Genomic DNA, 13,533 nt, shown 5'->3' with positions numbered 1-13,533 from the left:
CACGGGCACGGCCACGCGCGGCCCCCCGCCCCCCCCCGGCCGCAGCTGCCCGCCCTGACTCGGGCTTTGTCCGCCCGGGGCCACGCGCGGCTGGGGGCACCGCGCCCGCCACGCCCGTGCCAGGGGACGCCCGGTACCGGCCCCGGCCCCGGCCCCGCTCCCGCTCCGGGGGGGCCCGGTGCAGCTCAGTGCGTGTGGGTGCAGCCCGGTGCGTGTCGGTGCAGCCCCGGTGCGGCGCCGCCCGCCCCCGCCGCCAGGTGCCGCCGGCCCCGGGGAGGGGTTTGCGCGACTTTGGAGCTCGGGGAAGTTCCCGCGGGTGCCGGAGCGGCCCCAGCCCCCGGTACCGGCCCCGGCCCCGGCCCCGGCCCCGCCGCCGCGATGTTCTGCCGCAACCACCGCAGCCGGGTGACCGTGGCCCGCGGCTCGGCGCTGGAGATGGAGATCCGACGGGGCCGCTGCCGCCTCAGCCTGCTCGGCGCCGCCCCGCAGGTAGGGCCCGGCCCCGCCGCCGGGACCCGCGCGGCCGCCCCGGAGCCTCCCGGAGCCCCCCGGAGCCCCCCGCGCAGCCCCCGCGCTCCGCGGGACGGGCGGGAGCCCCGCGCGTGTCCCCACGTGTCCGCGTGGGCGCGCCGGGACCTCCCGTGCCGCGGGGTCCCACGAGGCTCCCGGGGCCGTGGGAACGGCCGGGGCCGGGCCCGCGCAGCCGCCTGGGAAGGGCGAAGGCGGCGGCGGCCGCTCCCGTCCCGTCCCGTCCCGTCCCGTCCCGTCCCGTCCCGTCCCGTCCCGTCCCGCCGGTGGGACCGGGCGCTGCCGGCCCAGCGAGCCCGGCCGGGCGGAGCGGGAACCGGCCCCGCGGCACGGGAGGGGCCGGCGCCCCCGGCGGCTCCCACGGCCCCGCGCCCCCCCCGCCGGCTGCGGGGCCGCGTCGTGCCCGGGGCGGCGGCGGGGCCGTGCCGAGCCCCGCGGCTCGGTGTCTGCCCGCGTGCCGCGGGGGGGCTGCGGCCGCCGGGGTTCCTCGCCCCGGGCACAGACGGGGGGGTCCCGGCTCTCCCGAGCCCCCTGAGCCCCGGGGCGTTTTACGGGGAGGGGGTCCCGGCAGCCCCGCACCGGCTGCAGTCGAAGTGGCGGGGTCCCGGTACACCGGAGGGGGGGGGGGGACGGAAGGACCCGCCGCCAGGGGGCGCCCCCGGGCCCCGGGGTGCCGGTGCCGCCGGTGCCGCGGGCGGGGGGCCGGGCCGGGGGCGGCCCCTGTAACCGGAGCCGCCGGAGGAATGCCGGGGGAGGGCGGGCCGGGGGCGGGCGGCCGCCGCCTTCCTGTGAGCGCCGCGCCGCGCCGGAGCAGCGGTCCGGGATCGGCGGCAGGTACCGGCGGGGCGGCCCCGCTGCAGCGCACACCGGGGCCGGCAGGGGGCGGCGGGGGGGCGGCGCGGGGCGCACCGGGGCCACGTCCCCAACACGCACCCGGGACCCCGACCCCGCAACTCCCGCCGCGTCCCGGCGCCCCCCGCACCCCGTTCACCCCCGTCCCTTGACCCCCCCCCCCCCCGGTGCCCGACCCCGCTCCCCCCGCGCCCCCTCAGTCCCCGCGTGCGGGTTTCGGGGCCGCTGCCCCCCCCGCCCTCCCCTCGCCCCTCCCGGTCCCGTCCCCCCCGTGCCCCCCGCCGCCCGCGCTGCCCTTTCCCGGCACAGAGGCCGCTTGTTCGCCGGGCGATGAAAGGCCCTTTCTCTCCGCAGCCGGGCCGGGCCGGGCCGGGCGGGGGAGGCCGCGCACGGCGCTGGACGCGGCGGGGGCCGCGGGCCGGGGGCCGGGGCGGATGCGGGATCCCCGCGCCCGGTGTCGGCGGCTCCCCGAGGGGCCGCGGCGGGGCCGATGGAGGTGGCCGGGCGGGACGGCTGCGCCCCGCTGCAGGACAAGCTGCGGATCCTGGAGGACCTCAACATGCTCTACATCCGCCAGATCGCCCTCAGCCTCGAGGTACGGGGGGCGGGGGGGGCGCGCCCCCCGCCCCCTCGGTAGCGGCCCCCCGGTACCGGCCGCCCCGCGGCGCCGGGGCCGAGGTTCGCGGCCGCCCAGCCCCGCGGCGGCTCCCCCGGGGCGATGCCACGCGGCGGGGCCGGGACGGGGCGCGGGGGCCCGGGGGGGGGGGCCCCGGTAACGGGCCGGTCCCGCAGCCCGGGGCCCTGCCCTGCCGCGCGGGGGCCCCCCGCGTCCCCCCGGTGGGGCGCACGGAGCCCGCGGTGCCCGGAGCGAATCCCCCCGCAGCCCCCTCCACCCCCCCGGGCCGGGCGCGCTGCAGCGCTCGGTGTATGAGGGGGGGGTCCCACGTCGGTCGCCCCCCCCCTCGCCCTGCAGTGCCCCCAAAACCTCCCCGCCGTGGGGCGGGCGCCCTATGGCGAGTGGGGCCGCCGGGCACGGGGAGGGTGAGCGCTGCGGGGGGAGCGTGGGGCTTACGGGGGGGGGTCCCGGGGGGGGCTGCAGCCGCCCGCGCCCCCCGCCGCGGCTCCGGTGGCTATTTATAGCTGCCGGTGATGTCACCGCTCCGGCGCTGCGGCTCCGCCAGCCCCGGCCCCGCGCCCGCCCGCAGCTCCGCCGGGCCCCGCTGCCGGGGGCCGGGGGCAGGGGGCTGGGGCACGGGGGGCGGCAGGGGGATGCCCTGGGCCGCCATGGATCGCCGCGGCACCGGCAACGTGAGGCGGGGGCCGAGCCGGCGGGGGGGCGGGGGGGATGCGCGGCGCCGAGGCTGCGGATTGCGGCAGGGGGGCTCCGGGGGGGTCCTGCGGGAGGGGGCAGCCCCCCGCCGGGGTCTGGCATCCTCCGCCCGTGCGGCTGGGGGGTGCCCCCCGCCCCCTGCGGCTGCGGGCCCCGGGGCGGGGGGCTGGGGCTGGGGCTGGGGGGGCTTTGCCACCTTCCGATGTGGCTCCTGTGCAGCTCTGGTCTCAGGGGGAGGGTCTGGGGGGCAGTGCTGGGGGCCTGGGGTGTCCGTGGGGTGCGCGGCCCCTCCGTGCCGCACGTTAGGCAGCTGCGGGATGCGTCACCCCTCCGTGGGGTGCAGGGCAGCATGTGATGTGTCTGTGGGGCACGGAGCTCCCCTGGGAGGCACGGTGAAGCTGTGGGGTGCATGGCACGTCTGTGGGGTGCATGATGGAGCTGTGGGGCACGTGGCACCTCTGTAGGGTGCATGGTGGGGCTGTGGGTATCCGTCTGCCCTGTGGGGTGTCTGTGGGGCACGTGGCTCGTCTGTGGGACGCATGATGGACCCGTGGGGTGTGTGGCACTGCTGTGGGGCACGAGATGCAACTGTGCGCTCTGCGACCTGTCCGTGGGGTGTGAAACAGCCGTGGGGCAGATGACATATCCGTGGGGCATGTGGCATACCCGTGGGGTTCGTGAAGTGCTTGTGGGGTTTTTGGCTCTCCCGCAGGGTTCATGATGTGTCCGCAGGGCGCACAGCGCTCCGTGGGGCACGCGACGTGTCCGTGGGGCACGTGGCTCCCCAGGGGCCTGGCCGGGATGGTGGCTCTGTGCCCGGGGGGTCAGGGGACGTGTGTGCTGGTGCAGCAGAGCACAGCTCGGGGCGGGAGGGTCAGCCCCGGGCACTGGCTGTGCTGGGGGCAGTGGGGCCACGTGGGGGCCACCGTCCCCTCCCTGTGAATGTGGCTGCCCCTTCCCGGGAACCTGCGGGGGTCTGCAGCGGTGGGGGAGGGCAGGACCCAGGACCCCCCCCACCGGGTCCTGCGCTCTCACGCTGCCCATCCCACAGGACACGGACATCCAGAAGAAGATTGACCATGAGATCCGGATGCGGGAGGGGGCCTGCAAGCTGCTGGCCGCCTGCACGCAGCGGGAGCAGGCGCTGGAGGCCACCAAGAGCCTCCTGGTGTGCAACAGCCGCATCCTGGCCTACATGTCAGAGCTGCAGCGCATGAAGGAGGTGCAGGTGATGCAGCGCGTGGCCAGGCGGTGAGGACCCCGCGGCGGGGGCTGGTGGGAGGTGGGGGCCCCCGGGCAGCGGTCACGGCTCTGCGCTTCCTCCCGCAGCCCCTCGGACGCTGGCCCCACGGACGACCGCCTGCCCTGCCGGGGCAGGGTCTGCATCTCAGGTATGGGGTCCCCAAAAGCCCTGCGGGGCCAGGGGGGGCTGCTGGGGGTCTTGCACCGGCCCCTGGGGTGAGGACAGGGCCCCGGGGGTCTCACCACCACCCCTCCCACTCCCCCAGACCTGCGCATCCCGCTGATGTGGAAGGACACGGAGTACTTCAGGAACAAGGGAGGTGAGTGGGGGGGGTGGCAGCGCGGCCCCCAGCCCCACGCTGGCCTGACCCCTGCCCCCGGCGCAGAGCTGCACCGCTGCGCCGTCTTCTGCCTCCTCCAGATCGGGGTGGAGATCTACGACACCGAGATGGTGCTGGTGGACCGGACCCTCACCGACATCTGCTTTGAGAACGCCGTCCTCTTGTGCGCGCCGCGCCGGGCAGGTCCCCGCGTCCCCGCATGTCCCCGCGTCCCCCCGCGTCCCCGCAACCCGCAAATCCCCGCCTGTCCCCACGTCCCCGCTTCCCCGCACCTCCGTGCCCTCGCGTCCCCGCATCCCCACGTCCCCGGGGGCTCCCCGGCAGTGCCCCCCTCCCCCGGCAGCGGGGTGGGGCGGGTGCCGGGGGCTGCGTGCGCCCGCTGAGCCGTGCCCCCAGCACGGAGGCCGGGCCGGACTTCGAGCTGAAGGTGGAGCTGTACAGCGCGGGGCTGGAGGAGGAGGCGCCGGGCAGCGCGCCCAAGAAGCTGGCCAGCAAACTCAGCAGCTCCCTGGGCCGCTCCTCGGGGCGCCGGCTGCGCAGCGCCATGGACGGGGGTCCCGGCAGCCCCGGTGCTAACGGTGGCAGCGGCCCCCTGCTGCTGCCGGCCCCCAGCGTGCCGTGAGTACCTGACCCCCCCCCGTCATCCCCTTCCCACCTGCTTGCCCCTCACTCTCGGCTCCCCCAGGGGCCCCAAGTATCACCTGCTGGCGCACGCGGTGCTGTCCCTGGCTGAGGTGCAGGATGGTTTCCGCACCCACGACCTCGCCATCGCCTGCAATGGTGAGCGCAGCGCCGTGAGGGCTCCCCGGGCAGGGCTGGGGCTGGGGGCCTGGAGGTGGGCAGGGGGGGGCTGGGGTGTGATGGGGTGGGGGAGAAGAAACTGTGAGGTCCCGGCTGGACAGGAGGGGAGAGGGCCCTGGCAAGGTGGGGGGGCAGCACTGAGACGTGGGTAGCTCTGGGGAGAGCTGGGGCCAGGCGGGGGGGACCAGGGGGGCCCTGCCCTAGGGCCCCCCTGTGAGTGCTGTGCCCCCCCCCAGAGGAGAGCTCCTTCTGGCTGCCGCTGTATGGCAGCATGTGCTGCCGCCTGGCTGCCCAGCCCCGCTGCATGGCGGCTCAGATGATGTGCGGCTTCCTCAAGGTGCAGGTGAGCACGGGATGGGACGGGGACGGGGATGGGATGGGGACAGGGACGGGGACGGGGATGGGATGGGGTGGAGCAGGGACAGGCTGTGTTGGGGCAGGGTGGGTAAGGGACAGGCAGCACCAGCCTGGTGCCAGCCATCCCTGCCGTTAGGCTATGGACCGTGGTGGGGACGGGGAGCGGGGATCCCTGCGCTGGGGAGGGGGCTGCTGCCACCCCCGGGGCCGGGCTGCGTGCACTGAGCAGCCCTGTCCCACGGCAGCAGGCATCGGGGGAGCCGCAGGGCTGGGCTCGGCTGTTCTGCGTCCTGCGTGGCACCAACCTCCTCTGCTACCGGCGCCCGCAGGAGGCTGAGGCCGGCGTGGAGCCGGCGCTCACCATCGCCATCAACAAGGTAGGGGCCGGGCCGGGGGGTTGGGGGGCGTGGGGGCGTGGCTGACCGCGGTGTGCCCCGCAGGAGACCCGATCCGCGCCACGGAGCAGGAGGCGCGCGGGAAGCTGCACAGCATGTCCGTCACCAACCGCTACGGGGCCGAGGAGGTGACCCACACGCTGCTGGCCGAGAGCCGCGCCGAGACGCAGCGCTGGATGGAGGCCTTCTGGCAGCACTTCTACGACATGAGTGCGTGCGGGGACGGGGACGGGGACCAGACCCCCTCCCTGTGGCGCACTGAGTAGTCCGGCCCCTCTGCTCCCCGCAGGCCAGTGGAAGCAGTGCTGCGATGAGCTGATGCGCATCGAGGTGCCGCCGCCGCGCCGGCCGCCTGCCCCCCTGCCACGGCAGGGCTCGCTGTACCACGAGATGGGGTGAGCACGGCCGGCGCGTAGCCTCCTCACCTTCCTCCTCATCGTCCTCCTCACCTTCCTCTTCATCTTCCTCTTCATCGTCCTCCTCGCCTTCCTCTTCATCTTCCTCATCTTCCTCCTCACCTTCCTCTTCTCCGCTAACCAGCCTCTCCTGCCACCTGCGCCTCCCTAACCTCCTGCCTTCTCTCTGCTGTCCTCTGCCTCTCTCTGCCCCTGGCCGTGCCCTCCCACGGTGCAGCCCTGCCCGGCCCTGCCGTGCCGCCCTCGGCCTGCGAAGGGCTCCTGCTGCAGGATAACGCCGTCTCGGCGGAGATCCGCGCCCTGCTCTCCTCCTATTACAGCGACAGGTGACGTACGGGGCCGGCAGGCTGGGCCAGCGGCACCCGCTGCGCGGCGCGGCACAGCTCCACGCGGCACAGCCACGGGGCACGGCACGGCCACCCTGGCCACGGGGCACGGCACGGCTGCCCTCTGCCTGCCGGAGGTGTCACAGCAGCACCGGCCGCAGGGCAAATCCCAGCTGCCCTGGCCACGGGGCGCATCCTGGCTGTCCTGGCCACCCAGGCTGCAGGGCACATCCCAGTTGTCCCAGCTCTGGGGCACATTCCAGCTCCGGTGCATGTCCTGGTTCCGGTGCACGTCCCGGCTCCCATGCACATCCCAGCCCTGGTGCATGTCCCAGCCGTGGGGCACGTCCTAGCCTTGGGGAACATCCCAGCTGTGGGGCACGTTGTAGCCATAGGGCACGTTGTGGCCATGGGGCACGTCCCGGCGCTCCTTGGGTGGGGGATGCAGGTGTCTGGCTCCCTGCTGACCCCCGCTCTTCCCCGCAGCTATTGAGCCGGCCGACGACATCGAGGCAGTGACGGACATCCTGACGCGGCGGGCAGCGGGGCTGGAGGGGGGGCCGGGGCTGGGCTGCCCCCCCTGGCTCTCCCTCTTCGAGGGGCCCCCCCTGTGTGCCACCACCCCCAGCGGGGTCAGCCCCGGCCCCCGTGCCCGCCCCCCGCACGCTCTCGCTCGACGCCAAGCTCAGCACCCTGAAGGGGCGGGGGGCCCGGCGCGCCCCCTCCCCTCGCCCCTCGCCTGGCTCCAGCTCCTCCAGCCCCGGCAGCAGCAGCCCGGACACGGAGTGCGCGCCTCCCCCCCCCCAGCCTGCCGGCCCCCCCCGGGTACCTCCAGTCCCAGGTCTGAGCCCGGGACCTACAGGAGGCTCAGGGGCAGGGGGCCCTGTCCCCCCCCCGGGGGGGGCTGACACCACAGGGGACCTGTCCTGGGAGGCAGTGGGGGGGTCCCAGGGGTCCCAGGCCCTGCAGGGGGCTCAGAGCTTCTTTCCCTGGGGAGAAACTGGAATTTACGGTGCCCCTGTGCTGGGGGGGAGGGGGGCACTTGGGGCCAATGCCACCACTGCAGGGGGCGTTGGGGGCTGACCCCCTCCGAGGGGTGCTCGGGGCTCACCCCACCATGAGCAGCTGTGGGCCCAGCCCAGGGGGCCAGAGCCCCCCCACTCTGCTTTCCTCACCGTTCCTAACCCTGGCCCCGCTGCACCCCGTGGGGACCAGCTGACACCACCACCTCATTCATGTGCATTAAAATTTATTTAACAGCCACTGCGTCTCACTGGGGGGGCTGGGGGTCGCGGGGGGGGCAGGGTCCTGCTGCCTGCCCTGTGCCCCCCAATGTGGGGACCCCTGTCCCCCCCCAGCCCTGTGCTGCACAGGTAGGTCGGGGCTGTGGGTGCGTGGCTGCTTCCCAAAGCTGCTGTATGGGGGGGGGGGGGGGGGGAGGTAGGGGGCCAGCGGCCCCAGTGCAAGAGGTGGTGCTGGGGGGGGGCTGGGGGGCTGCAGGCACCACACCGAGCGTGGGGCAGTGGGGCGAGGTGCGGGGCAGCCAATGCATGGGGGGCTGGGGGGGTGCTGGGGGGCACAGTAGGTGGTGCTGGGGGGGGTGGTGTGCTGCTGTCCCCCCCACTACACAGCATGGGGGGAGAGGTCCTCGTCCTCAGCTGGGGGGCTGCTGCCGGCGGGCAGCTGCTGGTGGGGGGCATCGCGGGCCAGCAGCAGGGCGAAGCCTGGGGGGGAGAGGGGGTGAGGGCTGAGCCCGGCCGGGGGGCTTGGGACACATGGGGGGGCCGGGGGGGGGCGCAGCGGTACCTGGCTTGGCTTTGTGCAGTGGCTCCGGCAGGATGGTGTCGCTGGGCTCATCCCCCTGCACGAGAGGGCCCCGGGGGTCCCCTGCTCTCAGGGCCCCCATGCCCAGTCCTGTCCCTTGCCCCCAGCCCCATCTTGCCCCCCCAGCCCCATCCTGCCCTCCCCAGCCCCTGCCCTGCCATGTCCCTCCCCCGTCCCATTCCCGCTCCCCCTGCTGTCCCCTCCCAGCCCCCAAATATCCACCCCCAGCCCCCCGCTGCCCCCCACCTGCCGCAGGTGCCGCCCTTCCCACCCATGCCACCACCACCTGCCCCCAGCCCCCCCAGCCCTACCTGCCCAGGGGGGTCCTGCTCCCAGGGGGCTGGCCACCCCCCGTGCCCGAGGTCCCCGATGCCGTTGTGCCCCGAGTCGCTCCGGGCTGGCTCCTGCTCGGGTTCCCTGATGGTCCCTGGGGGGATGCGGGTACGGCTGAGCCCCCCCCCCACCAGCCCAGGTGCTGGGGCTGGGGGGCGCAGCGTGCAGGACCCCCACCCCAGCCCCACGCAGCGGGCAGGGGGCTGCGGGCACCCACCTTGCTGCGGCTCCTGGGCTGCCAGGCTGGGGAGGGCCGGATCCTGCAGTGGGCTGGGGGGGCTGGGGCCGCGCGGGGGCACCGGGGCAGGCACCAGCCCAGGGGGAGGGGACCCCCCCCGGGGGCTCGGGGCCCCCTCGCCCGGCCCCACCGGCAGCCCCGGAGACCCCCAAGCCGGGGGGCTGGGGAGGGGAGGGGTGCCCGGGGGGGGACCCTCCTCATCCAAGGGGGTGCTGGGGGGGGCTGGGCAGAGGCAGAGCCTCAGCCCCCGCGCTGCCGGTGGGGGACGGCACGGCCGGCCCCGGGGGGGGCTGCCAGGGAGGGCTCGGGAGCGGCAGCCCCCCGCCGGGGGTGCTGGGGGAGCCCAGCCCGGGAGTGCCGCGGGGGGGCTCGGGCTCTGCCCCACGGGTGCCGTCGGGGGGCCCCGACGCGGGGGGGGCTGGCGGGGGGGCGGGGACCCCGGCAGGGTCGGGGGGGGGCCCTGCCCCGGCTGGGCTGGGAGCCCCCGCGGCGGCACAGCGAGGGGGGGGCCCCGTCCCCGCGGGGCTGGCGGGCAGCGGCGGCGGGGGGCGGCGGGGGCTGGTGGGGGGCGCCGCCGCCCTGAAAGCCCCGGGGTCGAGGGGCGAGGGCGAGGGCGGGGGCTCCGGCCGGCGGAAGATGAAGGCTGACTCGGTCAGGCTGCGCTGGTACCGCAGGAACGGCCGCCGGGCTCCTGGGGGAGCGCAGGTCAGCAGCCGGCCCCCGGCACGGCCCCCCCCCTCCCACCCCCCCCCCTGCACCTACCGGGCCGGGCGCCCACGGGGCCGGCGGGCAGCGGAGCCCCGGAGGTGGACCCCGCGCGCTCCCGCTGCCGGAAGAAATCCCGGGGGTTCTGCGGGCGCTGGGACACCAGCACGGCCGCCTCCTGCAGCACCGGGACGGGACAGCCGTCAGCGGCGGTCCCCGGAACCCCCCCCCCACGCCCACGGTGGTCCCGTTTCCCCCCGCCCCCCCCGCACTCACGGCCGCCTTCTCGATGGACTCGGAGCGCCGGGAGCGCTCCCGCATGGCCTCCTCGTGCTCCCGCTGCTGCTGCTCCTGCGGGACCGGGACCGGGACCGGGAACGGGATGGGGTCGCGGTGAGCCCGCTGGGGCGGGGCAACCCCGTGCCCCATTCTCCCGTCCCCCCCGTCCCCGTGCCCCGTCCCCCCGTGCCCGTCCCCGCTCACCCAGCGGGCTTTCTCCTTCCTCCGCTCCTCCGCCTCCAGCCGCGCCTGCTCCTTCCTGCCGGGACGGGGACCCTCAGGGCCGGCACCGGGGCGGCCGCCGGGGCTCGGGTCCCGCTGCGGGGGCGCGGGGGGGCTGCGTGCCCCCGGGGGTGCGGCGCTCACCGGTGCTCCTCGATCAGCCGCTCCTTCTCCCTGAAGCGCTGCTCGCGCTCGGCCGCCTCGCGCCTCTCCTCCTCCATCCGCTCCCGCTCCCAGCGCCGCCGCTCCTCCAGCAGCCGCCGCCGCTCCTCCTCCTTGCGCTGCTCCTCTTCGCGCTGCGCCGGGCGGCACCGGGCTCAGCGGGGCCGGGACCCCTGGGGATGGGCACCGGGACCGAGCCCGGGCCCCCCGGGAGCGGCGGCCGCGCGGGGTGCCCCGGCCCTCACCTCGGCCTGCGCCCAGAAGGAGTCCCGCTGGGTCCGGCGGATCTCCAGCGCCGGGTTCGTCTTGCGGTAGTTGGTGCCCTGCGGGACCGGCCGGGACTCAGGGCGGCCCCGCGGCGGCGGCGGCGAGCACCCAGAGGGGCGCCCTCGCCCTCGCCCCGCCGGCCCCGGTCCCGGTCCCGGTCCCGCTCCCCGTCCCCGTCCCCGGCGGCCCCGCTCACCACCAGCTCCTCGGTGTCGGCCGGGGGGGCCCTCCTGGCCGGGGGGGGCCGCGGCGGGGGCCAGCTGGGCCAGAGCGCGGCTCAGCCCCTCCTGGGTCACCTCCTCGGCGCGCCGGGCGCTCAGCACCACGCTGGCCTCCTGCCGCCAGACGGGGACGGGATCAGCCCCGAGCCCCCGCGGGGGTGCCGAGGCGCCGGCCGCCGCAGCCCCCCACCCGCGCTCCCCCCGGGACGGGCCCGCGGCCGCCCCGAGCGCTCCCCGGGGGATCCCGGCGCCATTCCCCGACGGATCGGGGCGCGGGGACGTCCCGCTGGGCGGGCCGGGGCAGCCTCCCCGCTGCTGCGGGGCCGGGCAGGATCCGGCCGGGGCAGGGAGCCCAGCCACAGCCCCGGGTCGGCGGCCAAGGCTGGGAACTGGGAACGGCGGCGCCTGAGTCAGCAGCGCCAGGAATGCACTGAGCGCAGCAAGCAAAGGTCGGGGCTGCCCCGGGCTGGGGGGCGGGAGGAGGGGAGGGGGGAGCCCCCCCAGGTCGGGGCCGCCCCCGGCCCCCCGCCGGCCCCGACTCACCCTGAAGAAGGCTCTGATGGCCGGCAGGTGCCCGGCGCACGCCTGCCGCTGGGACTCGGGCGTCTTCTCCCCGACCTGGCACGGGCACAGGCGGCTCAGGGCTGGGGCCCCGCCGCGCCCCTCCCGCCCCGCGCCCGCCGCCGGCCGGAGCCCCCCGCCGCGGCCGTGGGGCTGGGGGCCGGGGGGGTCCTCGGCCGTGCCCGGGGCAAGGTGCGAGGCGGCGGGGTCAGCCCCAGCGCCCCCCCGCAGGAGCCCCCGGCCCGCGCTCACCCAACTGATGAGGACGATGCGGGGGGCTCCGGTGGCGGGGTCCCGGAGGCGGCACAGCCCGTACATGACGCTGCTGGCGCAGAACTTGCCGGCCAGCTCGTCCGCGCCCCCGGCTGCAAGGAGGGGGCGGTCAGGGGGGGTCGGGCGCTGCGGGACCCCCGCGCACTCTGCGGGGGCAGGCAGCGGCCGGTCCCCCCCCCTCCGTACCTCCGGAGTCCAGCAGCTTGAGGTCATGGTGCTTCTCGTAGGCAAAGACGGCCCTGGGGGGGCAGAGGGATCAGCAGCCCGGAGGGGGGAGCGGCACCCCCCGGGGCAGCGCCGGGAGGAGCCGGGGCAGGGCCGTGGGGGGGGCGGGTATCCAGCACCGGGTCCCCGCCGCACCGGGACCGCGCGGCCCCGCCGGCCCCCGCCCACCAGTGCCCGGCCCCCGCGCCGTGCCCACCCCATCCCACCCCCCCGCCGTGCCCCCCCCGCTGCCCGCCGGGCTGAATTCGTGGAAGTGCCGCCGGCAGCATCCGCCCAGGGGACAATGGGGCCGCGGGAAGCGCCGCAGCGCCCGGACCCCCCCCCGGCCCGTGCCCGCCCCCCCCCTCTCCCCCGGTGATACCGGCCCCGAGCCGGCCTCTCCCCGCTGCCCGAGAGCCCCCCCAGCGGCCGGGCAGCCCCGACCCGCCGGCGCCCCCGGGCCTCGTGCGCCCGGGGCTGGAGCCGGGGGGGCCGGGGAGCCCCCCGCCGGGGCGGCATTCCCCGCCAGCCGCCGCCGCCTTTGTCTCGGCACGGCTCCGATTACAGCCGCATGTGGCGGCACGCTGCGCGCCGGGGACACGGCGCGGCCCGGCTCCAGCAGCACGCGTGCGGAGCGGCACGGCTCGGCTCGGCTCCGGCACGGCTCGGGAGCGGCGCGCTGGAGCACGGCGCGGCTCGGGGCCACGGGGCAGAGGGCAGCGGCCGCGGGGCCGCGCGGCACCGGGAAGCGGCGGGGAAAGGGGCGGCCCCGCCCCCGGCCCCCCCCAGCCCCGCCGCCGCCAGCCCCGGGGGACCCGGCCCCGGCGACAGCCGGCCCCGACCGCGGCCGCCCGGTGTCGGGAGGGCGCCGGCTCCCGGCCCGGCTCCCGCGGGAGGAGCGGCACCGGTCCCGGGACAGGCTCCGCCGCCGCCCCGCCGGCATCGGGAGGGGCGCGGGGCTCCCACGCCCGGGCGGGGCCGGGCAGGAGCCGCGGTCCCCACGCGGTGGGGCCGGGGGGGGGATGGCAGAGCCGGGCGGGGCGCTGCGGGCACCCCCGGGCTGGCACCGGTGCGGGGGCGCGGCCGCTCCCTCCGGCCCTGGCGCGTCCCGGAGCCGTTCAGCCCCGGCGGGCCCCGCACCCCGGGGCCGCTCCCAGCCCGACGGGCCGGGCCGGGCCGCCCGGTTCCCTGCCCGGGTCCGCGGGCTCAGCGCCGGGCGGGGCCCAGCCCCGGGGCCGCGGCACCGTCTCGGCACCGTCCCGCCGTCCCCGTTCCCCGGGGCCACGCTCGTCCGGTCCCGGTGCGCGTGTCCACGTGCGGCCCAGGACCCCCTGTCCCGGCTCCTGTGTCCTGGTTCCCCGGCCCCGCCGGGTTCCCCCCCGCCCGCTGCCCCGCACGTCGCGGTCCCCGCCCGTGCCCGGTGCCGGAGCCCGTCCGTAGCCCGGTGCCCGGTGCCCTCACCAGTTGGTGGCCGCCCGCGGGTTGCCCACGTCCTCCTTGGCCGCCAGCAGCGCCAGCCGGTGCCGGTCCAGCCCCGGGGCCCCCATGCTGCGCCCTGCCCGGCCCCGCGCCGCCCGGACAGATCCTGCGCCCGGCCCGGCCCCGCCTCCGCCGCCGCCGGGAGGGCGGGGAGGGACCGGGCGGGACCGGGCGGGA

The 13,533-nt window shown here is 77.8% G+C and overlaps 2 protein-coding genes across 2 annotated transcripts; one reads left to right on the top strand and one right to left on the bottom strand.

Moving 5' to 3' along the window:
* Window positions 1–1,294: 1,294 nt before the first annotated feature.
* Window positions 1,295–7,671, top strand: RTKN (rhotekin; the record flags this gene model as incomplete). Its single annotated transcript, XM_084286565.1, is given in 16 exon segments — window positions 1,295–1,362; window positions 1,735–1,975; window positions 3,762–3,961; window positions 4,040–4,101; window positions 4,219–4,272; window positions 4,339–4,456; window positions 4,690–4,911; window positions 4,979–5,073; window positions 5,331–5,437; window positions 5,697–5,828; window positions 5,892–5,898; window positions 5,901–6,056; window positions 6,136–6,239; window position 6,241; window positions 7,075–7,244; window positions 7,246–7,671. Coding segments are annotated over 15 exon segments (1,959 nt in total). The 5' UTR covers window positions 1,295–1,362; window positions 1,735–1,870.
* Window positions 7,672–7,892: 221 nt separating this feature from the next.
* Window positions 7,893–13,471, bottom strand: LOC311209329 (uncharacterized protein). The gene is given in 16 exon segments (XM_084286601.1): window positions 7,893–8,312; window positions 8,395–8,449; window positions 8,724–8,839; window positions 8,963–9,203; window positions 9,205–9,674; window positions 9,746–9,866; window positions 9,965–10,039; window positions 10,172–10,226; window positions 10,334–10,485; window positions 10,597–10,674; window positions 10,815–10,859; window positions 10,861–10,953; window positions 11,383–11,457; window positions 11,653–11,765; window positions 11,860–11,912; window positions 13,339–13,471. Coding segments are annotated over 16 exon segments (1,929 nt in total). The 5' UTR covers window positions 13,425–13,471; the 3' UTR covers window positions 7,893–8,211.
* Window positions 13,472–13,533: the final 62 nt, after the last annotated feature.

Source organism: Netta rufina, assembly GCF_964035555.1.
Source record: "Netta rufina genome assembly, chromosome: 4".
NCBI lineage: Eukaryota > Metazoa > Chordata > Aves > Anseriformes > Anatidae > Netta > Netta rufina.
This window is presented reverse-complemented; position numbering and strand designations above follow the sequence as displayed.